The 22,960-nt window shown below is 43.1% G+C and overlaps 1 protein-coding gene across 3 annotated transcripts in view; it reads right to left on the bottom strand.

Moving 5' to 3' along the window:
• Positions 1 to 282: 282 nt before the first annotated feature.
• The window catches only part of PDGFD (platelet derived growth factor D), a 163,417-nt gene continuing 140,739 nt past the window's right edge, over positions 283 to 22,960 (bottom strand). For all 3 annotated transcript variants that reach the window (XM_026653397.2, XM_026653398.2, XM_026653396.2), the window contains 2 exons: positions 17,249 to 17,463; positions 283 to 2,643 (listed from right to left, as the gene is read on the bottom strand). In XM_026653397.2, coding sequence (XP_026509182.1) covers positions 2,509 to 2,643; positions 17,249 to 17,463 — 350 coding nt within the window. In that variant the 3' untranslated portion in view covers positions 283 to 2,508. The remainder of the gene's footprint in view (positions 2,644 to 17,248; positions 17,464 to 22,960) is intronic.

Consider the following 22,960-nt stretch of genomic DNA (forward strand, 5'->3'; position numbering starts at 1 on the left):
TCTACACTACCGTGGTAGTTCGACGGCTGGCAATCGAAGTTCCGGGTTCGATTTATCGCGTCTGGTCTGGACGCGATAAATCGAACCAGGAAGTGCTCGCCGTCGACTGCGGTACTCCAGCTCAACGAGAGGAGTACCGCGGAGTCGACGGGGGAGCCTGCCTGCCGCGTGTGGACCGCGTCTGAACCGCGGTAAGTTCGAACTAAGGTATGTCGACTTCAGCTACGTTATTCACGTAGCTGAAGTTGCGTACCTTACTTCGACTTGGGGGGTAAGTGTAGACCAGGCCTAATAGGAGGGTTTTTTTTTCCACTTAAGCCCCAGTTCAGCAAAGTACTTAAACAAATGCCTAACTTTAAACTAGTAAGTTGTCCCACTGACATCTCACACAAGATTCCTTCTTACTCAAATGAAAAGCTTCTGTGCTGAGCCCTGGCGTACCATTATTGCCTGCATCTCATTGAATTCTGCAGTCTCTGGTTGGCACAGCTGAGAACTTAGTCAGATAAACTGGCAGAGCTGCCCCAAAGGGTTGGGAATCAATAAGACAAAGCAAAAAGTAACATGAAACCATGTGCTCATAAAACAAATCCACAAACCGAAGACCAGGCCTGTTCCTGCCACAGGTCAGTCGGGAATGCCCAGTAAGGAGAGTGGTTGTACTTGTGTCAAACGCAGATTTTTCCAAAATAAGTAAGATTGGCCACTCTTGTTATTAAGCTAGAGACAGAAAAAGAATGAAATTCCCTTTGAACAACCCTGAAAAAACTAACATATCTGGCAATCTTTGGTCTCAATGCTGTTCTTTAAAGTGAATTGCTTTGAAAAATGATGAATCACTTCCCATTTCAGTCTTCAAGCTCCTTTTAAAATAGACTTTTTGGAGCTAGAGAGGAAAAATTAATATAAATATATTTTTAAAATATCCAATTCAGAGCATGAGGGCATGTTTTTTAACTATAGCTCTGATTTTATTACTAAAACCCAATAATTTTAAAAGTTCTCAATATTATGTGATTGCATGTGCCGATTTCAGCTAATGTAGGAAATACTATTGTAAGACTACTTCTCTCTTTTTGACAGACAGGAACACAGAGGCAACACACATAAAACAGAACAAATGCAGCTTTAGTATACTATTAAATAGCGATCCATGGCCATTAAATGTTCCACCCCATTTTCTCTATTACATTCACAATCAAAAGTTCAGTTGTCTTCCAGATTTATACCTAGCATACATTTACACTGGACAACTTTCAGAGCAATATCTCAGAGTATTTAAAGCTAGTTTGGACAGCATTTTTTCCCCTTTTTTAGTCAGAGCCCGTTCATATTTTAATAGACATTGGAAGCTATGCTGTAGATTTTAAGGTGCTTATTTTATCAAGAGGTGAATAATTCTTTTTGCAAAAATTAATGAATGCTGACAATTTTTCAAAAGACAGGTGTGGCGTAATGAATTAATATGCCTCAGCAAAATGCAGTCCAAGAGATATTCAGTGCGAAGAGTTTGATCATGGCAATATATACTACTAAAGTCAAACAACTAAGATTACTGTATATACTGGCAAGGTTATAGTATTCCTTATTTTAAAAAATACAAACAAAACAACAGTGATATTTGATCTGTTCTCTAAAAGCTAGAACACTGAAGTTTTGTTTCCAACTTGAATATACATGCAAGAAGAGTGGGTATTTTCATCAACACAGATGTTCTGGTTTGACTGTCTACCTAGAAACACAGTGAAGATGAAAATGTCCAAGGGCCTGATCCCGAGAAATTATACACAACTTTTACTAGGTGGCAGGACTTCAATGGGAAATGGGGGCACTCAGGTTCATATTCTTGAAGCACCGGTTGATTTCAGTGTGTTGCTTGAATACAGACTGGACAATTTGACTTCACACTAGATTTATTTCATGTTTTCTATTTGCCATGTGTGTGTGTTTCAAAGGAGCAAGGGGATGTTCCACCTAGGAGCTGGATTAAACTGGATTAACCGTTATGTATGAATATTGGATTGAATTCAGTCCTCATTTACATTCATGTAACCCTACTGACTTCCATGGAGTTGAGCAGGTATAAATGAGGGCAGAATTTGGATGTGGATGTGCCAGATTGAGAGAGAGACAGGTATATAAGGTTAGCTCAAATATCTCAGTGGAACTTTCCACTGCCAGCAAGGGGATTTAGCTACACAGCTTTGATTCATTTCAGTGGGAACTGTGTGGTTAAGTCCCATAGTCAACTTTGAAAATCTCAACCGTCCCAATATATTGCTAAACTTAATTCTATATTCTTGACTGCTAATAAACAAATCTATGATATAACTTTTTAGCTGCCATGGCACTAATCAATATAGCTATGCTGAAACACAGCATTCATTTTTGCTCATCGCAATGCAGGCTACTAGCAAAGTTTGCTTATCAGTGGAAGAATGTTCTCTGACGGCTCCTGCTTAAAATAAAAGGTCCTTTGAGCTGCAAATAGTGTACTTTGTTCTGTTTTTATCGGGGTGGTCTTGAACTGCAGACACAATCGCAGCGCTCATGATGCTCTAGTTGAATATCCACTAGGGCCATGTTGTTCCTGGTTCTGCCCTTCCTCCTGGGATGGCCTGACTCAGGGATGAATTTCAGCACCTGGAAAGACAAAAGTTGTCAGAATGCTTCCAGTGACTTTAGAATGAGTGAATCTATTCCTCTGGATGCAGACGCATACAGAACCTCCCATAGTTAGCCCAATGTGTTTCATTAGATGGTACCGCCTCACGGAGCTCTGCCTCTCTCCCCACTTCTGTGGGGTCATGCAGTTAAGAGCAGAAGCTTCCAGAGTGGATCAAGCATCCAAGAGCAGCAGGGACTGCGGGGAGCAGAAGCAAGGCAGGGAAAAACACTTCAGAACCCATGGACACTAATGATGCCAGGAGACTCAATTCTAAAAGTTGAACTCGGGACATTATTTTCTGTCTGACAATTGGTTGCTAGCTCTGAACGGCTGCTTCCCCATTTGCTATGCAGTCATACTGTCTCTCATGCTCCTCTCTATTCTCCCACCCTCTTCTCAGGAATTCACACGTTCCTCTGCCTGACTTTCCTTTTTCCATTTCCTTCTTCCCCCACCCTCCTTCTACCTTACTTCTACCCCATTTGCTGGGTTTGAACTGCTTTCAAATACCATGACCCCTCTGTAAACAATACATCATAATGGAAGTTTTACTGGGCCATGTTGCCATTTGAAACATTCAAGAATGGAACCCAATAGGCGGGTGGAGATTATTTCAGAGCTGAAAATGGACTGCAGCTTCAAAGATACTTTTTGAAACACACTTTTAAAATCAAATACAGCTGCTGGTGCTGAACCCATGATAAAAATTCTCTATTTAAAGAAGACTTTCATCAAAACCCGACAATTTCAAGTGATTGACACTTGCAAGATCACAGCTAGGTAGATTTACTTTTTCATTTTAGAGCAAATGGAAGTGCATGCAGCGGGATGAGACCAGAGATCTGGGCACTATTTAAGCTAACAGACCTCCTGGCAGCTTGGGGATTTTCCCTCTGTTTTGTATTAAGAAACATGAGCACAGTATATGCGCTTTGCTGATAAGAGGAGAAAAATGAATTGGCAGACACTTTCCCAGACAAGACAGGAAAGCAGTTTGAACAAAATGGAAATTGGGCTGCTTTATTAGTTGATCACAGAGCTGACGTTTCAAGCTTTCAGTCTAGCTTCCATCAAATAGTCTTAGGTTCAGGTAAATACAGGAAAACTGAAAAGAATAAAGTAGTAAGGCCAATTCTGGTGACCACAGTTGTTGAAAGAAAACCCTTTACTCTGGAAAAAAAGCAGCTTTTTAGGGTTTAGCTGGTCTCTTCTTTAAAGGTGAGGCACTATTGAATTAATTAGAATAGTTCAAGGAAGGTAACTCCATGATACCACCTGCTTCTTGTTTTTGTGACATCAGTAGTATTTTTACTGTCATGAACTTAAGGATATAAAAAAGGAGTAGAATATTCCAAAAGTGTTTGTTTTTGGACTGGTGAAAAAAGTAATAAACTCATGGTTTTCATGTCAATATTGACTCCACTAAGCAAAGCAAGGCAGCTCAGCTTTTCAGATTATTTTCTCACAAAGCATGTATAACTACAGCCATGCCCGCTTCATCACATAAAAACAATGAATTATATCATGGCCATAAAACCATTACACTAATAAAACAGAATCAAATAGAAAACTTAACCACTGAGCTGGATTTTGTGTTTACTGGCAATATAAAAAAGGCTATTATAGCCTTGTAATCTTTTTCATACAAATGGCTATGTAGCAGCACAGTAACATGCTAAACAATTTATTTTTGCTTTGTAGATGTATTCAAATGGCTCAAAGATTTCAAGGTCAGGTGACTCTCTGGCAACTGCATAGTTTTTCTCGGGGAGGGGGGGGGAGAATGTTTGCCTGTTCTACCCTGCCAAAGGCTCTTGCTCACTGAGTTTAGGTGGAATTAAGAATATTTGAAGAAAAACAGAAAATTAATGAGAAGCAGGAGAAAAAAGTCATTTAGAAGGGGGAAAAAAGATCACCTGTCTAAGCAGTAGCTTCTGAGGCAATGACTTCTGAAGTGGCCAAAAGCTCACCTGCTGGAAAAGGATTTAGGGGTCATAGTGGATAAGCAAGAGTTCCTGCGGTGCAGTGGCAAAAAGGGCTAATGTGATTCTTTGATATATAAACAGGGAGTAATGAGTAGAAGTAGGGAGGTGATTATGTCTCTGTATAGGGTATTGCTTAGACCAATATTGGAACAGTGCATACATCCCTGATGGCTGCATTTTTTAAAGACGTTGAAAAACTGGAAAGGATGCAGAAAAAAATGCTTCGAAGGTGGGAGAAAATGCCTTGCAGTGACAGAATTAAAGAACTCAATCTGTTTAGTTTATGAAAAAGATTGAGAGGTTACATGCTTACAGTGTATAAATACCTTCATAAGGAGAAAATCCCGGGTACTAAAGCGCTCTTTAATCTAGCAGAGAAATGCATAAACAAGAACTAATGGCTGGAAGCTGAAGGCAAATTCCCATTAAAAATCAGACACAATTTTTTAAAAGTGAGGATAATTAAACATTGGAACAAATGACCAAGGGAAGGATCCACTACCAAGGATAGATTTCCATCTCTTGATGGCTTCAAATCAAGACTGGATGCCTTTCTGGAAACTTTTTTAGCCAGACATGGGTTATTGGGCTAGGTATAGGGGGAAATGGGTGGAATTTAAAGGTCTCTGATATACAGAAGGCCAGACTAGACAATATAATGGTCCCTTCTGTATTTAAATTCTCTGAATCTATGGAAGCAATTCATAGCAATCGTTTGCCACCAATAATAGGAGAAGTGGAAGCTGTAGTCTAAACAGGACTCAGGCATCTACTCCAGTGTGTAATCTAGCACTCGAGCCCTACTTGCACTACAGTTTCTACCTTTGTTACTACTGGTGAAAGTATAGTGGAGGTGAGTTTTGATTATGGATTTCTTAGTGTAGACAAGATAGTAGGGAAGAGCAATTCCTTCCACTGTGGGAATCGTTGGGCGAAATTTTATGGCCTGTGCTATTTAAGAGATCAGACTAGAGGACCATAGTGGTCTCTTCTGGACTTAAAATCTATGAATGTCCTCTGAGGATAAACATAAATGTAGCAATATACAATATCCAGCTAATATCTCATAGTTAAGCATGGGTGGCGCATGCCTCCCACATTTGGGGAAGCTGTGCCTGAGCGCCTGAAGCTCCCTAGAAGTGGGGTGTGCCACCGGTCCAAGGCCCCGACCCCTGCTCTGCCTCAAGACCTGACCCTGCATGGCCACCACCCCTGCTCGCCTCCCCCCCATGTGCCTCTCATGCCTCTTCATCTGCTGCCCATTCGTCTCTCCACCCCCTTCCCCAGTGGGGCCCCCCGTCCACCACCTGCACCTCTCTGCCTTCTCAGAGGGCAAAGAGGGCACAAACGGCAGGTGGGGGGCGGCGTGGGGGAAGCAGCAGAGCAGAGTGAGTAGTGGGCGGGAGGGGCTGAGGGGGAAAGAGGGTGGAGAGGCCTGAGAGGCGGGCGGGGAAAGCGGCAGAGAAGCATGAGCGGCGGGCAGGGGGTGGGCCCCACAGGGGAAGCAGTGGAGAAACGCGAGAGCCAGGCAGGCTCACCTCGCTCCCTAGGTATCAGAGCTTGAGAGATAACACCTACACAGCTATTTTTAGCATGATAGCATGAGCCCCACAAGCCCAAATCTGACAACCCTGGGAGGTTGGCTGCTGCAGGCTGTGTAGACATATCCTAAGCGTTCAAGTGGTGGGCTCATAAGAATGGGGAAATAAAACAATATTCAGGTCCCTAACAGGGAGAGGTTTAGATACAGGAAGGAATGGCTTATGACACCTTTCAGGCACTTCACAGTAGTGGGATGGGTGAACACAGAGCAGTTCTCCACTGGATGATGGAAGGCATCAATAGCTGTCAAATGTACGCTTAGGGAATGGACAGACAGGCCCAATATCTTTAATGAGAGAATTAGAGGGATTCCTGATTCCTCAGGAGACAAGTCATGCTGCTGACAATACAGGGAGAACCGCTTCCACTTGATGGCACAGCACTTCCTTGTAGAGGGTCTTCTGCTTCTGTTAAGGATGCTCACTGTCCATCCAAAAAACATGCCGCCAGATGGAGGGAAGCTGTACTGAGGTGGATGGCCCTGCGACAGTCTGTGTTCTATTCGGAGACAGTAGTTGTGGGAAGCTGAAGGTGAATGCCTGGGGGAGAGGCCAACTGTAGGAAGGTGGTGAACCCGAATTGTCTCTGCCCTAGAGAGCTATCAGGATCACTTCTGCCTCATCCAGCTTGATCTTCCCAAGGATGAGAGGTAGCAAGGGTATGGAAGGGAAGGTGTACCTCAGCAGGTCTGACCATTGCACCAAGGAGGTGGCCCCTCGGATGTTGAAGCCTTGGGTGGCTTCGGAACAATATGCTGGGCACTTTTTGTTCTGCTGGTTTGCAAAGCTGTCTCAGGATGGGGTATCCCAGAGATGGAAGATGTACTGCACTACTGATGGGTGGAATGTGTACTGCCAAAAGGGTAATCAGATGCCAGATGCACCAGTTTCACAGCTAGACCACTTCTCTGCAGAGTGGGCAGACCTCTGTGGTACACAGCAGTCATGTCTGATCTGACTTGGACGTGTGTAGACCAAATGAGGAGGAGGAGGAATGCCTTGCATGCCTCGTGAACTGCCTGAAGCAGAGACCAGGAACACTGAGCTGTATGATTGCCTAGATGTGCTCTCTGTCCAAGCATGGAAGGCAACCAGAATGAGAGTCTTTCAGGGGATCCCCCCCTCCCACTTTTTCCTTCCCACCAGGTGAGTGACAACAAAAGCATGTTCGGGGGAAGAGAGACCTTTTTGTTCAAGGAGTCTCTGCTTGGAGGATAGACCATCCTAGGCCAGATCTGAAAGCACTGTAAATGTAGCCTTGTGAATGGGGAGGTGGATGCGGCCATATGGCCTAGCAGGGCCAGGCAGGACCAGGCTGTTGTCTGAGGGCTGAGACGAAGCTGGGTGATGAGATCCCTCATAGCAAGGAACCCAGTCTTGAGGTAAGCAAGCTCTTGCCCTGATTGAGTTGAAATTTGCTCCAATAAATTCTATAACTTGTGTAAGGGTTAATGTAGACTTTTCTGCACTTACTTGCAGCCCCAGAGCATGAAAGAGTTCAAGTGAGGAGGTGTTTGCTGCTTGATATGACTGACCCATGGGAAGCCAACCATCCAGGTAGGGAAATATTGAGTTGCCTTGCCTGCGAAGTCATGCAGCCATCACGGCGAGTACTTTACTAAAAACCCTCAGGGCCATCGAGAGGCACTATACTGGAAGTGCTCTACACCCACAGGAACCTCCTGTGAACTATGTAAATATCTAATTGAGAAAATACACATCCTTCAAATCCAAGGCCACAAACCAGTTGCCTTCATTCAGAGAGGGGCTTATCAAGTCTGAAGTGGTCATCCTGAGCTTTGACTGTTGATTGAAGACATTCAGCTGTCCGAGGTGCAGGATGGGGGTAAGGAAATATCTGGTGTCAAAGCCCTTCCTTCCCCCTGTGACGAGGGGGGAACAGGCTGTATTGACCCTAGCTGGAGAAGGGAGTCTGCCTCTTGTTTGAGAATCCTCTCGTGAGAGGGGTCCCTGAAAACAGATGGGGACTGGGGCTTTGGAAAGGGGTGGGACACAGGGACTCTAGCGTGTTGCTAGTCAATATGATGTCCAAGACCCATGTGTCCAACTTGCCACATTGGAAGAAAATGGGCTAGGCAGCCACCAAATGGGGGGAAGGTAACAGGTGTTACGGAGACTGATTGATGGCTCTTGGACCTCCCATCAAAATGCCTTCTTGGTAGGTGGCTAGAGTGGAAGGGAGGAGGAGTGTGGTGCTGCATGTCTGCCATGCTGGACCGGCTGTACTGTCGCCTCAATCAAAGGCTCCTGTGGGGACTCTGACTCCTCTCTGGAAGACCATTGCTAGGGGTGATGTGCAGGGACCTCAGACTCTGATGTCCCAAAGTATGGATTCCAGAAGCCCTCATATGACCAGTGACTGAGGTCATAGGAATAGGGAAGTGGGCCCCATTGGTTCTTTGGCCAATAGTGCAGCTTTGCGAGGTCACAACAACATCCAGGTAACTCTGGAAGCTCTGACTGGGCTGATGGCTCTTTGCCAGATTGCTGGTACCAGGTCATTTTTGTCTCAGAAATAGGAGTTGGCAGGGTCAATGGTACCGCATGACCTGACTCCGACTGATCAGAGACAGGAGTTGGTGAGTGGTGTGTTGATGATGCCGGGGCTCCACCGGATGGCTGGATCTTGGGCCAGGAATACCTACTTGACAGAGTTGGGACATCTCTCAGCAGAACTGGATTCAAGAGGATCAGAGATTCCGGATTCATATATATTGCGGACCCTCAAGAAGAGTGTATCAAATGCTCACCAGAAGAGAGCTGGCAGGTGTCTTGAATTTGACCAGATTCGCTTGTGCCAATGTAGAAGCGGTGGACTTTTGCTGGATTGGTATTGACAATGTAGAGAGAGAATGGCCCCTTCTCTCTCTGCGCAGTGCCAGAATTGAACCTGCCCTCTCAGAGTGTGATTTCTGGGCATTAATAGCTCCTGGTACCATTGGTACTGGCCTTTCTCTGTGAGCTCCAGATGCACCCTGATCTGGGGTGTGAATTCTCAGGTGGTGCCAGAGGAAGGGGAGAGGTAGACCTCTGTTTGGAGGGTTTTTTTGGGTTGTTTTATCCCTCTTCTTGTGAAGGTGTTTACCCTTTCCTGCATCGTGCCTTCGTTTCACAGAGTCCTTGGGACTGGAGGACTCTGAACCAGTGGATGCTGGAGCTGGAGGGGTGCCAGCCAGTGGCTCAGGTCAGCTAGATGTGGAGTGGAAGGCCCAGGGTCCAAATGGGGCCTCATGGATAGCTCCACAAGGTGTCTCCAGAGTCTGAATTCTCAAGACTGCCTGGTACATGGGAGAAAAGTGTGACAAATATTGCACCTTGAGGGAATGTGTGTTCCCTGAGGCAGCATAGGCAACTCTCATGCGGGTCACTCACCAGGAAGAGCTGGAGGCAGGAGAGGCAACGTTTGAAGCCTGGAACTTTGGGCATAGTAGGCACCCCAACTGGTGAGGGATTTAATGGAGGGAGACTCCCCAGTCCCTGAACTAACTAAACTAAACTATTTATAATTTTTTGCAGGTTTGAAGATCAAGCAGGAATGCTGGAAAGAGTAAGGTCTAAGGTGGAAGTCTCCTTTGTCTGAAGGATACCCACAGGGACTCAAAGAAGAACTTACAAATCTTCACTCCAGACTTTTCTCACTCTACCTAAACCTGCATCATACCCTGTCTCACTGACGTCACCACCATCAATTTAAACTTTAATAAGGCCAAAACTGAAGTCTTATTTCCTCTCCCCACCCATTCTCTATCTCTGAGGAACACACCATTATACTCCCTGTCACTCAGTCTTGTAACCTGGGAGTCATCCTTTACTCCTCCTGCTGCTTCCTTGCATTTCTATTCTGCCTGTATATAAATTCTGTAAAGCTCTCATTCTCCCCTGTCTTGATCACTGTAACTTACCTCCTAAAGTCTCTCTCTCTCACTCACTCTCTCTCACATACACACTGCCCATTTAGTTCATACAACCCCCCGCCCCCCCACAAACAAACAGATCACATTCCTTGCCCATTGATCTGACCACATCAACTCCTTTCTGAATGAATCCCTTCTTAGGGATCCCTTCTTGTCTCTTATGGCATTGCCCCACCTACCTGTATATACCTTACTTGTCCAATTCTCCCATGATTTCCCACATTCCATACTACCACCTATGCAAGGAAATCCCTTCCTGAGAAGACAGAGGAGACCACTACCCTTTATTCACTCCACTGCCTCCTTAAGGCTCACTTCTGCAAAAGCAGTGAGAAAGCAGTCAACTAGGTGACATTTTATTGGTTATTAAAGAAAACTTAACATTTCTTTATTGCAGCATTCCATACATCAGTGACCACATTATCTTAGTGCTGTGATTTTCATCTGTTCTCCCCCATGCTCTTCCGTATTGTTTTGTTACCCACCCCCGCTATGTTGTGTCTGGTGAAATCTGTTTTTTTGCAGCCTGTGACAAGGTTCAGTCTTGGCATATGTATTCTGAGGGGCCTAGCAGCTACTCAGGTGCAGCACAAAATAAAAAAAAAGACTGCTAATAATACTCTGAACCTTGAGGCTTGGACCCTTCCCTGCTACCTCTCAGATCCTAAGCCATTCATTGTCCATCCTGAAACTTAGGCAGAGGGGCTCTAAAATTGTTAGAATAGGAGGAAAGAGAAAAGAATATCTGTTAACATTCTGATACCCAGTGAAAAAGGCAAAAGGCCTTTGCATGACAGATAGTCAAGAAGTGGGTAAAAGGTGCAAGAATGGGCCTCAATACTTTCCGTTTTCCTAAAATGTCTCTCAGCTGTCTTGCACAGAACAATGTTTGTGCAGAAGGTTTATATACTGTGACAAATTCTAGTTACTGCCTTAAGGGTGCTCATCCCTCATGGAAACTCATTTCACATCTCATCAGTTACAGCAATGAGATGGGGACACTGATTTCTTGTTTCTCAGAGGTATGCACATGCTGGGTGGATGGCACAGGCTCAGTCCTAGCAGCATAAAGAATTGGACTGAGATCATCCACGGGATTTTTCTTCCCAATGGGCTGAGCCTATGCTGTCTTCAATTTTAGAATGTAAGATTTCTCTCTGGAACAACCATTCTACTTATTTCCATAGAGAACTGGGTGCAGAGGCAATTGTGTTTTCATTTCAAGTCTATCTCAGCAAGTTAGATGAAAGCAGACACGGACATTTGATTAAAGTATGCTGTATTCATTTACATTAATGATTACTGATTTGCCTTTCCTTTGTGAGGAGCCCAGTGGTGTGCCTGATGGAATCACTTACCAAAGAACTTGATTGAGAGAAGCTTTTAAAAGGAATTAATGCATACGATGTGAAGATTGGCCAGTTCGGTTTGCAGGGGTTCATGCCAATCTGTTTTAAATTTTGATTCATGTGTGCTTGTCTGCCTTGAGTTCTGTGCTCCTACAAACCAGTTTTCTTTAATTTCATGTTGGAACAATGCAAAACCATCCTGCTTCACTAGGTTTCTGTTCAAAACCATAAAATGGGCAGTCTGCTCAAATCAAGGTCCTGTTTAATTCCAAAGGTTCTTGAGCTTTTGGGGCAAACTTGCCCTAAATTTCAGGTTTGTAAGAAAACTTTTATGTCTTACTATTAACATTTTGCAAAGCATTAGAGTAGAGGGGGTATCCACAATGGGGTATTTTCATATTTTCTGCTGTCTGGTAGCTAATACCTTGCAAATGGACATGAAAGGGCAGAATTTTATACTCTTGGTGGAGCTTCTGAAGAACTAAAGCAGTTGTCTGAGAAAATTAAAGACCACATGACAGCTGCCAGTCATGTTGCTTAGTATACTAGTGGAGAGTGCTCAGATACCACAGTGATGGGCATGGTCTAAGAATCTGAAGAGAATAGAAAAGGTATCTAAACAAAAATCAACAATATCAGGAAAAATAACTTTCTCGAACCTCTCTCTCTCAGCACAGTTAGCATTGGATGTACAAAACAGCCCCTCAGTTGAGTGCATGCAACTCGCTGGATAACTGGGAGATATTGACTGCAGGGTGGGAAAGCAGAAGGTTGTAGCTGAAAAATGTGCCTTTCCTGATTCAACCCTAAATAGGAGGCTCACTGAGGGTGAAGTGAAGGCTTTCTCAGGCACACACAAAGACAGGCAGGCATCAAACACTACACAATTTCCTGTGTGATTGGCCAACACATCGACACTGTTGTAAAGAAAAATATTCACAGATGACAGTGACAGTGGAGCCAACAACAGCAGTCCAATAGTTCAGGCTCCAAGAGACAGTTTAGGCAAAGTTAACACCAGGAATAACAAAGGCCTTGAGCAGTTTCTCCTATTATGAATGTCTTATGAACTACATCATCTCATGACATCTTTTGTTCTCTTTGGCATGTAAAATATACTAGACTTAGACTCTCTCTGAATTTGGTCCTTAATCTGCACTCACCTTAAACTGGAGGTGGAGATTTTAAAGGAAATGAACAGCTTTTGTGATGTAAAAATAAATAAAAAGCCCTTCCCCTTCCATTCATGATTTATCATCTTCTGATTAAACCTCAGTGGGTTTTAGATCAGACCTCTAAAGTACAACGCAGCTACATGGCTTTAAAGCAGATAAACCCGTGTCCCTCTCACACTGCCCCCACTTCCAAGCTGTTTCTTAAGTAAAAAGACAGCTAAACACGGAAGAAGAATAAGAAAGAAAAAAGATGTTTGGCTAATGCTCGGACACAGAAAAACTAAAGCTATTTACAGATGAAAAATATTTTGGACTAACATTAATGGACATATCTGTAGTGTATGACAAGTGGATTTATTTGCATAACTTGTATTAATGTTAGTGGGAGGCTTGCGGCTAAATTGCTGCTCTTTGTGCTGTTAATTCATTCCTAAGGGATACATTTAAATTTTTATTTACAAAAGCTGAAACACTGTCTTTAATTCATACTGGTCTGACAGACAAAAAGCACAGTGGAATAAATTAATAAAAAAGGGAAAATATGAACTCTGAATTTAGTGAGTTAAGTTTTTGGGGAACTTAGGCATTGCCAAACTGATTCTGACCAATGTTTAATTATCTGCAATATTATAGTAGCTGTGTTGGTCCCAGGACCTGAAGAAGAGCTCTGTGTAGCTCGAAAGCTTGTTTCTTTCACCAACAGAAGTTGGTCTAATAAAAGATATTACCTCACTCACCTGGCCTCTCCATTATTTTATTAGGCTAATATTCCATCACAACAGTACCAGATGCACCAAAATGCCCAGTGATGAACAATTATTCAATAGCATGTTTATGGGGGAAGTTTTTTCTTAACTGCTGTCCAAAGTTGTCTTATGTTCTGAAGTTGATGTGACTGAAGTTCATATTTGTGTGTCTAATCCTCACTGAATCTTTCTACGCCATCTGCTACAATAATATTTTGGGGTAGTTTCTAAAAGGTTGTTGCACAAAAAAATCATTTTTGTCATTTATATTTTTAAATGTTTTGCCTTCCTCTTCATTGAGTCTCCCCTTGTTCTTTTGTTAAGGAAAGAAGGTAAAATCGGAGGGGCCTTATATTCCTTCTTTGTACCATTCATTCATTTTATATATGTCTACCATATCCTCTCTTATTTGTCTCCTTTCTAAACAGTTCTAAGCCTTTCAATCTCTCCTCATACAGAAGTTTTCCATTTGTTGCCCTTCTCTAGACCTTTTCTATTTCTGCCATATTCTTCTCAGACTTAATGATCAAAACTGAATGCAGTACTCTAGATGAGGGTGAACCACACGTTTATTTAATGGCATGATAAACATTTTCTGTGTTTTTCTCTATGATTTTCTATTCATACAGTGTAATGTACTATTTGCTTATTTCACTACCACTGTATTGAGAAAGTGTTTTCGTTAAGCTGTCCACAATGATATCTGGGGCCAAATTCTCCTCTGACTTTCATGCTGTGCATGGAGTTGCACGCCAGGTCAGAATTTGGCCTTCAATCTTTTTTCTGGCATTGTGACACAATGTTCCTTCTAACATGCACTGCCTGGCATTTGTTTACACTACATTTCATCAGCCATTATGTTAGGTACCTCTGAAATTCCTCACAGCCTTCTCTAATCTTGACTCACTTAAATAATTTTGTATTATCTGCAAATTGTGCCACCTCACAGTTCACCTACTTCCAGATCAATCATAAATACATTAAATAATACCCAGTCTGAACGCTTGGGAAACCTGAAAGTTAGCCTCCTTCTATGTTGAAAATTGCCCATTTATTCCTACTTTTTGCTGTCTATCTCTTAACCAGTTTCTAATCCATGACAGATCGTGTCTTAGGAGGAAGGAGCATATCTTTTAAAATTCTCTCTAAACTGTTATACAAAGCTGTGGTATCATATACATATTTTTATATAAGCCATACTTGCTTCTTTTTATCAGCTCATATTCATCTAGTAGACATTTTTTGCAATTATTTTATCCAAGTTATTTTTTCAATTAATTTACCCAGCCTTGATATAAGGTTCTCTGGTCTGTAATTATACCAGGGTCATCCCATGTATCTTTCTTAAAAAAATGGTACAATTTTAACTAGGCTCCAGCTCTTTATAGCAGCTGAATTGAAGCCAACTCTAGTTTGCAATAAATTTGTGGAAAGACTTTGTGCCTAGGAAAGTGAGTAACGGTGCTGACTAGAGCAAGATACAGCGCCTGCTTTCCCACAAACTCTGCCTAAGCATCTAGGTCTTGACCTCCAACAACCTCCTGGTATTCCAGCCCTCAGCCTCTCCTGAGCTAGTGGTTTTGTGATGTGAGCAAGCACCGTCTCCAGATTAAGAGTCCATCAAATTCCTTTTCATTTGCGACCTAAACAAAGTAGGAAAACAAACTCTTACAGGCGAGTGTGGTGTCCAGCATGAACTCAACATGGCACACGGCCTCATATTTTGGGTTGTTTCAATGGGCAATAACTTTCAATGCTATTTTTCACTCTCTGTTGCTGTAAATACTCTCTTGGAAACTTGAATAAAAACTGTTCTTTCCTTGTTGATTTTTACCCCCCTCTTCTCCCGCTTGTGATTGAAATTAATTAAAAATGAATATGGTGAGTTTTGTTCTTATGGGACAAATGCTGCCCTCACACAAAATTGCTGAGTGGGAAAAAGATAGGACAAAAAGAATCAAAAGCCTCTTACATGCAGGGGAATTGGAAGGGCAGAGTCCTGCAGTGGAGTCAAAGGTGCTTAGTTTGTCCTATCCAGTTGTGGTCTTAAGTGAGGCAGGCATGGCAAGGTGAAAAGCAGTTAGACAGAATTATGCTGTGAGAAAAGCAGCCCCCCTCCCTAGACTAGAAAGTCCCAATGAGCCTAGAAGGAGTTTGCACTGGTATAACATACACCTTCTTCTGGCCCTCTCAGTGGCTATGTCACACCAGTTTAGGCCCTCATCTTGCAATCTGATCCAGGAGAGTGGGCTTGTTCACCTGCATGGAGCCTGGGTAGATCCAATTGCAGGATCAGAGCCTCCTGGGGCTTTTTCTAGATGTCCTTAGACTTACATAGAGTCCCAGTCACTTTCCAACATGTATCTCACCTCCCCAACCCTGCTTAATCACCACTTCTAAATATGGTTCACTGAGGCCTGGTCCACACTAACCCCCCACTTCGGACTAAGGTACGCAAATTCAGCTACGTTAATAACGTAGCTGAATTCGAAGTACCTTAGTCCGAACTTACCGCGGGTCCAGACGCTGCAGGCAGGCTCCCCCGTCGATGCTGGGTACTCCTCTCGCTGAGCTGGAGTACCGGCGTCGACGGCAAGCACTTCCGGGATCGATCCGGGATCGATTTATCACGTCTAGACAAGACGCGATAAATCGATCCCAGAAGATCGATCGCTTACATCCGGACCAGGAAGTAAGTATAGACGTACCCTAAGTCTAAGCTGGTGTAATTCACAATTCACACAGCAAGGGGGCCACACAGAGGAATGCAGCAAGAAAAGTAATTAACAGGAAGGTGTAAGAAAGGGCAGCTGCAACCCTACCGAAATTTACATCTTCTTATGCGGTCTTTGAAAACCTTAGCATAAAATTTATACCAAATTAGGCTCCCTTGCACATCAATAGGAATTGGTGTGTGTAGGTCTAAGAAAGCCTAAGGCTTTACCTATGTTAAAAGTTACAGCAGTTTAACTAAAATAGTTTTTAAAAGCAAAACCCTTTATGGAAGCTTACAATCAATTTAAACTGAGCTTCTATCATTTTAGCTGAATTCAGTTTCTAACAGTCTTTGGTGTGCTAACAGAACTGGGGCACCTTTTAACATAGACAAGGCCCGAGTGAATACAGGGGAGGCTGTTTTACACTATAGTACATTACCCCTCAGTGTGGGTGCTGTATATTGTATTAGACATATATACATGCGATAATCTTCGATTGTGTCTATATATGTTTGACAAACATTTACAGCCTGATTCTCAGAATTGCTGAACATCTCTAGCTCCCACCCACTTTACTGGGGACTGAGGGGGCTCAGCATCTTCGAATAAGAATAAGAATATTAATATGTGTTAAATATATATGTAATGCCTTGCCATTCCTTGCACTTATATTAGTACATCTCTGCCTGGGCTGTGTCACTGATCCTTGCTCTCGTCTATGGAATAAGGTACGTTTCTTAGCCATGTTCCCTAGTGACTTAGGTAGAACTTAGAAAGCTCCTATTTGTTTTTCTGCCCATCTAGGCATTAATAATGCACTCATTGCCATTGTGTGCAAGTGCCAATTTCAGTGTATGTTTCACCAAACATGCTGCCCCCAAATGGCGAGCCTTATTGTATCTCACATGCAGTTTTAAATGCCTTCAGAGGAGTTTGCCGATCCTTAACGCTATAGAAGCACCAACATAATCACTGATGGCAGCACACACAGCTCTGGGAATAGTATTTCCAAGTCTGCTTTAGCATGGAACCCACAGAGGAATCACAAAGAAGAAACATAAGAATGAAATACCTCATGATATTTTTTCACTGTTTTCCCTGCTGTGCACGTGCAGGATCTCCAGTTCACTGTTCCACAGCCACAATTCCCCCCACAGCGCTGGACCAGGAAGCAACGGGGAAAGAAAACTACATTTGTCAGCTTCAGTTCCTCCCTTAAATTGACAGAGTAGTTCCTTGGAGTGCAGCTGTAACGTTTCACATCATCATTCAATCTGTCCAGGTCAACTGCAAAGCAAAAGTGGTCTTTGTAAGGTTGAGTGGGAAGTGTCTTAGAGTGAATTGCTCTCTTGCATGGGAAGTCACAACAAAGGGTTGTGCTCCTGCAGCATCATTCAGAAAATAAATTAAGTGTCAATGTGACTTCTTTAAAGGTAAATATCAGGAACCCAGTTTTTATGTGATTGCACATGGTCATCTTGGCCCTGATTCTGTTCCACTGAAGTCCACGGCAAAACCCCCATTGACTTTAATGATGCTGGATCAGGGTCATAGTGGGTAAAGCACTGGGATGGAACTCAGGAGACTGGGTTCTATTCCCTACTGTATGACTTGGGAAAAGTCTCTTCACCTCTCTGTGCCTCTGTTTCCTCTCCCACCATTTGTCTTGTCTCTTTAGATGTAAACGCTCTGAGACAGAGATTGTCGCTTATTATGTGTTTATACAGCACTTAGCACAATGCAGCCACAATTTGAGTTAGGACCTATCGTTGCTACTGTAGTACCACTAAATAATAGAATATCAAAGTCTAAATATAATTTAAAAAGTTGTCAAATACTCTTATTTCACTGAAATTTCCATGCACAGGTTTTCCATTGTGGTGAGTCATCTGATGTAAAAATACAGTCAACAGTGGTTTGAAGAATAATTATAATTCATGGTTATAAAATCCCTACATACAATGTTATAAAAATTTCCTAAAGCCAATTTTATAATTAAAAAAAAAAAGAGGACTAAAAATCACCTATTTTAGTTTTGGAAGTTCTTTTTTTTAGTTTTTCATCTTTTCTGTTAGATTCTGCCCCTGAATTTGTTGATGAAAATTTGAATAATGCATCGATAGATGGAGGGAGCTGACTAATGCAATTCTGCAGCTTCCCCATGTCAAGCAAGAGTTCACTCTCTGAACTGAAAATTGTAACTGGTAGGAAAAGACACACTAAAATGCATTGTAAGTTAATTTCTAATTGATAAAATGTAAAATCTATAGCTTGAGAATGAGTCACAATTTGCACTGGAGAAGCCACCAAGCCACTGCATTGAACCTGATTTACACAATCTGCAGAGGAAGTAGTGATTGGTAAATAACATGCACCTTTAAATTGTGGCTTTGAAATATTTATTTATCCAAGATACATATGCACAGTGGTTATGTAAATGACATTAGCACCAGTGGACACACTCAAGTCTAGTTCATTTTTCATGCAATGTGTTAACCCAGTTCGGGGAAAGTTAGCAGATAAATCAGGATTTTGGACATGTTGTGATACCATGAAAATCATCTCACCATGAAAGCTCAGCTGTTCTCTCAAGAGAGCTAGTATCCCAGCAAAGAAGGTACATAGCTTCCTCTTGAGAGAAGCACAAAATCAATGGGAGTTACCAGTACACGCATGCATTGAGAGGAAAATACACCCCAAATGCACATAGCTAGTTCTCGGAAGAATAAAAAAATATTGATTTCTTTGTTTCAACAGATTATATTTTGTTCTCTGTTGTCACTCTTCAAATGCACTCCCTCTCACTGTTGTTCCCACAGGCTACTTTTTTTCACAGGGAAGAAGGTTCCCTCTGCCCCCAGCTCCCATCATTCCCATCAGCACTTTCCACACTACACTTTGTTTAAAGATAAAGCAAAGCTTAGTTTGTTCACCATTACTTTAACCAATTGGCAATCAGAAAAACTGACCAAATGGAGATGGTGCAGATTCTATAGTCATGCTGCGGTAGTGGCAGCAGCGGTCGGAGCCCCGGGCCCTTTAAATCGTGACTGGAGCCCCACGTGGCGCGGGCCAGGCAGCTTGGAAGGGCTGGCTGGGGGACTCTAACCCCCCAGCCCTGCCCCTTCCGCCCGAGGCCCCCCCCTTCCAGAGAGGGGGGCGGTGGGGGTGCAGAGACGGCCCCCATACCACTAAGTTTTCAATTTTACTTTCACCCCTGGGATGGATAAATTTATAAAGAACTCTAAATCAATTAATGAAATAATACATTTTTGGTATGTATATTTTTCCAGCATTAGTCACTGGGGAAAAATATGAGGAATATTCCAAGATGCATGCACAAAGACTTTTTGGATCCGCATCTAGATTTTTCCATAGTGCTAAGCACCTACTGATTCCACTGATTTCATTTGGCATTGCAAATTTTCAACACCTCTGAATCTCATACTTTTGTAAGCATGGTCCAGATATAAAGGGATTAAGAAGCGCACAGGTCACCCACTACAAATGTCACCTAGAAATAATACTGAAGTTCATTTTGGATTCTGCCCTAGCAAGGTGGGACAAACTAAGCAGGCAACATACATGTTCTTAACAGAAATGCCACATTCTGATCCTACCATAGAGATACACAAGAACTACTCCCACTGCTTAAGTGACTTTAAAACACCATTTGTAAATCATTAACAAAAGAAAGTTCTCTAAAGAACTCCCTCTCCAGAAAGCCCAGATTTGAGCTTTTCTTCGGTCTCAGAATTGTTTTACTTTTTGGAGCCAGTTCATTTCCTCATTCATATAACAATGAGATCTTACAGTACAGACAGCTTCATGCATCATTTCACTTCTATGACTAAAAGGTAACTGAGTCTTGGTGTGAAATCCTGATGCTTTCCTTATCAAGGGATTGAAACCACTGGGGTCCTTAATTTAAAACTGGAACTAAAAGGTTCTTCAGACGGGCTGCAAATAGCTTCAAAACTGAAATTACAGAATTTTTGCAATTTTTGGTATGTGTCCTAAAGCCTGTCAGGGAATTCAGCTGTGAATCCTCTGCTGAAGTCCGGCATCTAAGGAATTTCTTGCCACTGCTGCCACCACCTCCTGATAACTCTTAATCCAGTGGTTAGGGCACTCACTTAGAATGTGGGAGACCCCCGGCAGTTCAAGTAAACTCTCTCCACCTGACAGGAATAAGGGATTTGACCAGGGATCTGCCACCTCTCAGGTGAGTGCCCTAACCACTGAGCTCTAGATATTCTGATGTGGGGCTACCTCAGTCTCTCCTGTGGACAAATAATTAGAGTTACTAGAGCAGGAGGACTGGATCCTGGCTCTCCCACAGACTGCGGATGCTTTAACCACCAATTATAAAGTCATTCTCGTACATATGTGCTCTCTCTCTCTGGCCCCAAAACCCCACAAAGCAGAACAGCTTCAGCAGGAGAGACTGAGGGAGCCCCCACATCAGAATATCCCAGTGGCTAGGGGCATTCAACTGAAAGGTGGTAGATTGCTGTTCAAATCCCTTCTCCCCCTCAGCTGGAGGAAGGAACTGGGGGTCTCCCACATTCCAGGGGAATACCTGCACCACAGTTATGAGGAAGGTCCCCCTCCCCCTGAGCACAGCTAATGGATCTGGCCCCACAGGTGAGTTAGGTAGAAGAACACCTATCTTCCCCAGTTTGTGAATCACTCTGTGGCTTAGACCTCCAGATACCTAGAGTGAAGCAGCACTGTGCATGCTCGGAGGCAGCCAGGAAATTTTCACTGCAAAAACTTAGGCACTGATTGAGTTTAGGCACATACAGGGTTCAGCAGCAGCCGAGTGCATGGTTTTGTGAAAACCACTGCTGCCTGATTCTGGGATTTAGGAACCTAACTCCCTTTGTGAATTTAGCCCACAGGTGTGTATGTGAGGCACAATAAGCCACTGCAATTTTCAACAGCACAGAAGCTACTCTAAGTTGCTGAGAATTCAACCCCATATTTACTTAACAGAGCCAAATCGTCCATTGGTGTAAACTGACATAATTCCATTGGTCTCAATGAAGTTATTCTGTTTTACTCCAACTAAGGAGCTGGCCCACAGTTGTAAATCCTCAATAAATGTCTAATAGTAACAGATATTTTCTTTTACATTTTTAATCCAGTGACACATTCAATATAAATGCAGTATATTTGAGAACTTTAAGATTTATCAAATCTTTCTTAGTGGCAACTGGAAGAAAAGGATGCTGCATTTGGATTTCCACTTTACTTACAGTTCCCAGATAAAACTCTCTCATACAACAACTACTATTTAAGATGGAGAGGGCAGAAATTTCAGTGGGATTATAACTGTCCATGGGAACAAAGGTTCACAATACATGTTCCTATTACAAGCTGGGACACCAATTATGTCCAGGGAGTGGGTCAAGTAGTACGAACAGGCCCAAACCATCGCTGTTGAAAATGGGTGCAGCTCCGACACCAATGGTAAATATGACTTCACGGGCTTCACCAGCCTTTAACAAAGGTTCACAAGAAAAGCTTTCTGTTGCAGTGCCGTTTGCTCTAAGTGTCCCCAGTAACTTCACATACAGTAACAGGAAACATAGGCACTGAGTTTTTCCCTGGGGATGCTCCACCCCAAGGCCCTGCCCAAACTCCGCCTCTTCCTGCTCCCACTTCACCCCTCCTTCTGAGGTCCCACCCTCACTTCACCTCTTCCTGCCCCACTCCGCCCCCTCCCCCAAGACTCTGCCATCGCTCGCCTCTGCCTACCCTGCTCTAACCCTACCCCCGAGGCCCCACCCGACCGCCGCTCCTTGCTCTCCGTCTTCCCCTAAATGCCTCCCTCCCAGCCACCAAACAGCTGATTGGTGGCAGCTGCCTGAACAGCTGTGAGCAGTGGGTGCTGAGCACCCACTTTTTTTTTCCTGTGGGTGCTCCAGCCCCGCAGCACCCATGGAGTTGGCACCTATGACAGGAAATATCCCATTTGCCACAGTGGGGAAGAGGATGCATAATCACTGGGCCTGAGTTATATTATGAAATGACTGGGCACTTTGCAAAGTATAGCTAAAGTAATTCCTGACTAAGGGTGGAGGGGTATTCTGTTTGTTCAGGGCTTACAGTAGAATGAGTGCATTTAGATAATTAGCAGTTATTTGAGATGGTATGTCATGAACTTATAGTATACATATTTGCCATTAAAGCAGAGGCATTTTGAATTTGTGCTGTTTGTATTTAATGTCTGATGCACTGTAACTTGCTGGCGACTATCCCAGAACCTTTCAAGGAAGAGTACATGGATGTTTGCGGTAATTTATTGGCGACTGTTTGCAAACCCCTGAGAAATGAAATTCTTCAGTTCACATTTTGTTTAATTTCTTGCTAAATAATTTTAATTAATGATAAATAGAAGCTGTGGTTATGTGCACAGTGAACTGCCACAATTTCGGGAATTGATATATTCATTTGGCCATTACTTCATATAAGTTGGGAAAGTTCCATCCAGACTTGTGGTCCCTGTGCTTCTTTCTCTTTCCCCCCTTTAGAGCAGAGCCTGGTTTGTTTATTTATGTAACTTGTAAAGCTGTCACTGTAGACAGATGTTATCTCAGGAATGTCCCACCTGATTAATTTCTTCTGATAGCCGAAGGCTTTTTGCATATGATTGTCCCAAAATAAAATAAGCAAAGAGAGAAAGTGTGGGGGCTCAGGCCTGTGCAGCGTCCTTCAGTGCCAGAATGTATGTTCTTGTTTACTGAGATTATTTCAGAGTGGTAGCCGTGTTAGTCTG

This window comes from Terrapene carolina, unplaced genomic scaffold, assembly GCF_002925995.2.
Source record: "Terrapene carolina triunguis isolate 2854851 unplaced genomic scaffold, T_m_triunguis-2.0 Scaffold138, whole genome shotgun sequence".
Classification (NCBI taxonomy): Eukaryota; Metazoa; Chordata; order Testudines; family Emydidae; genus Terrapene; species Terrapene triunguis.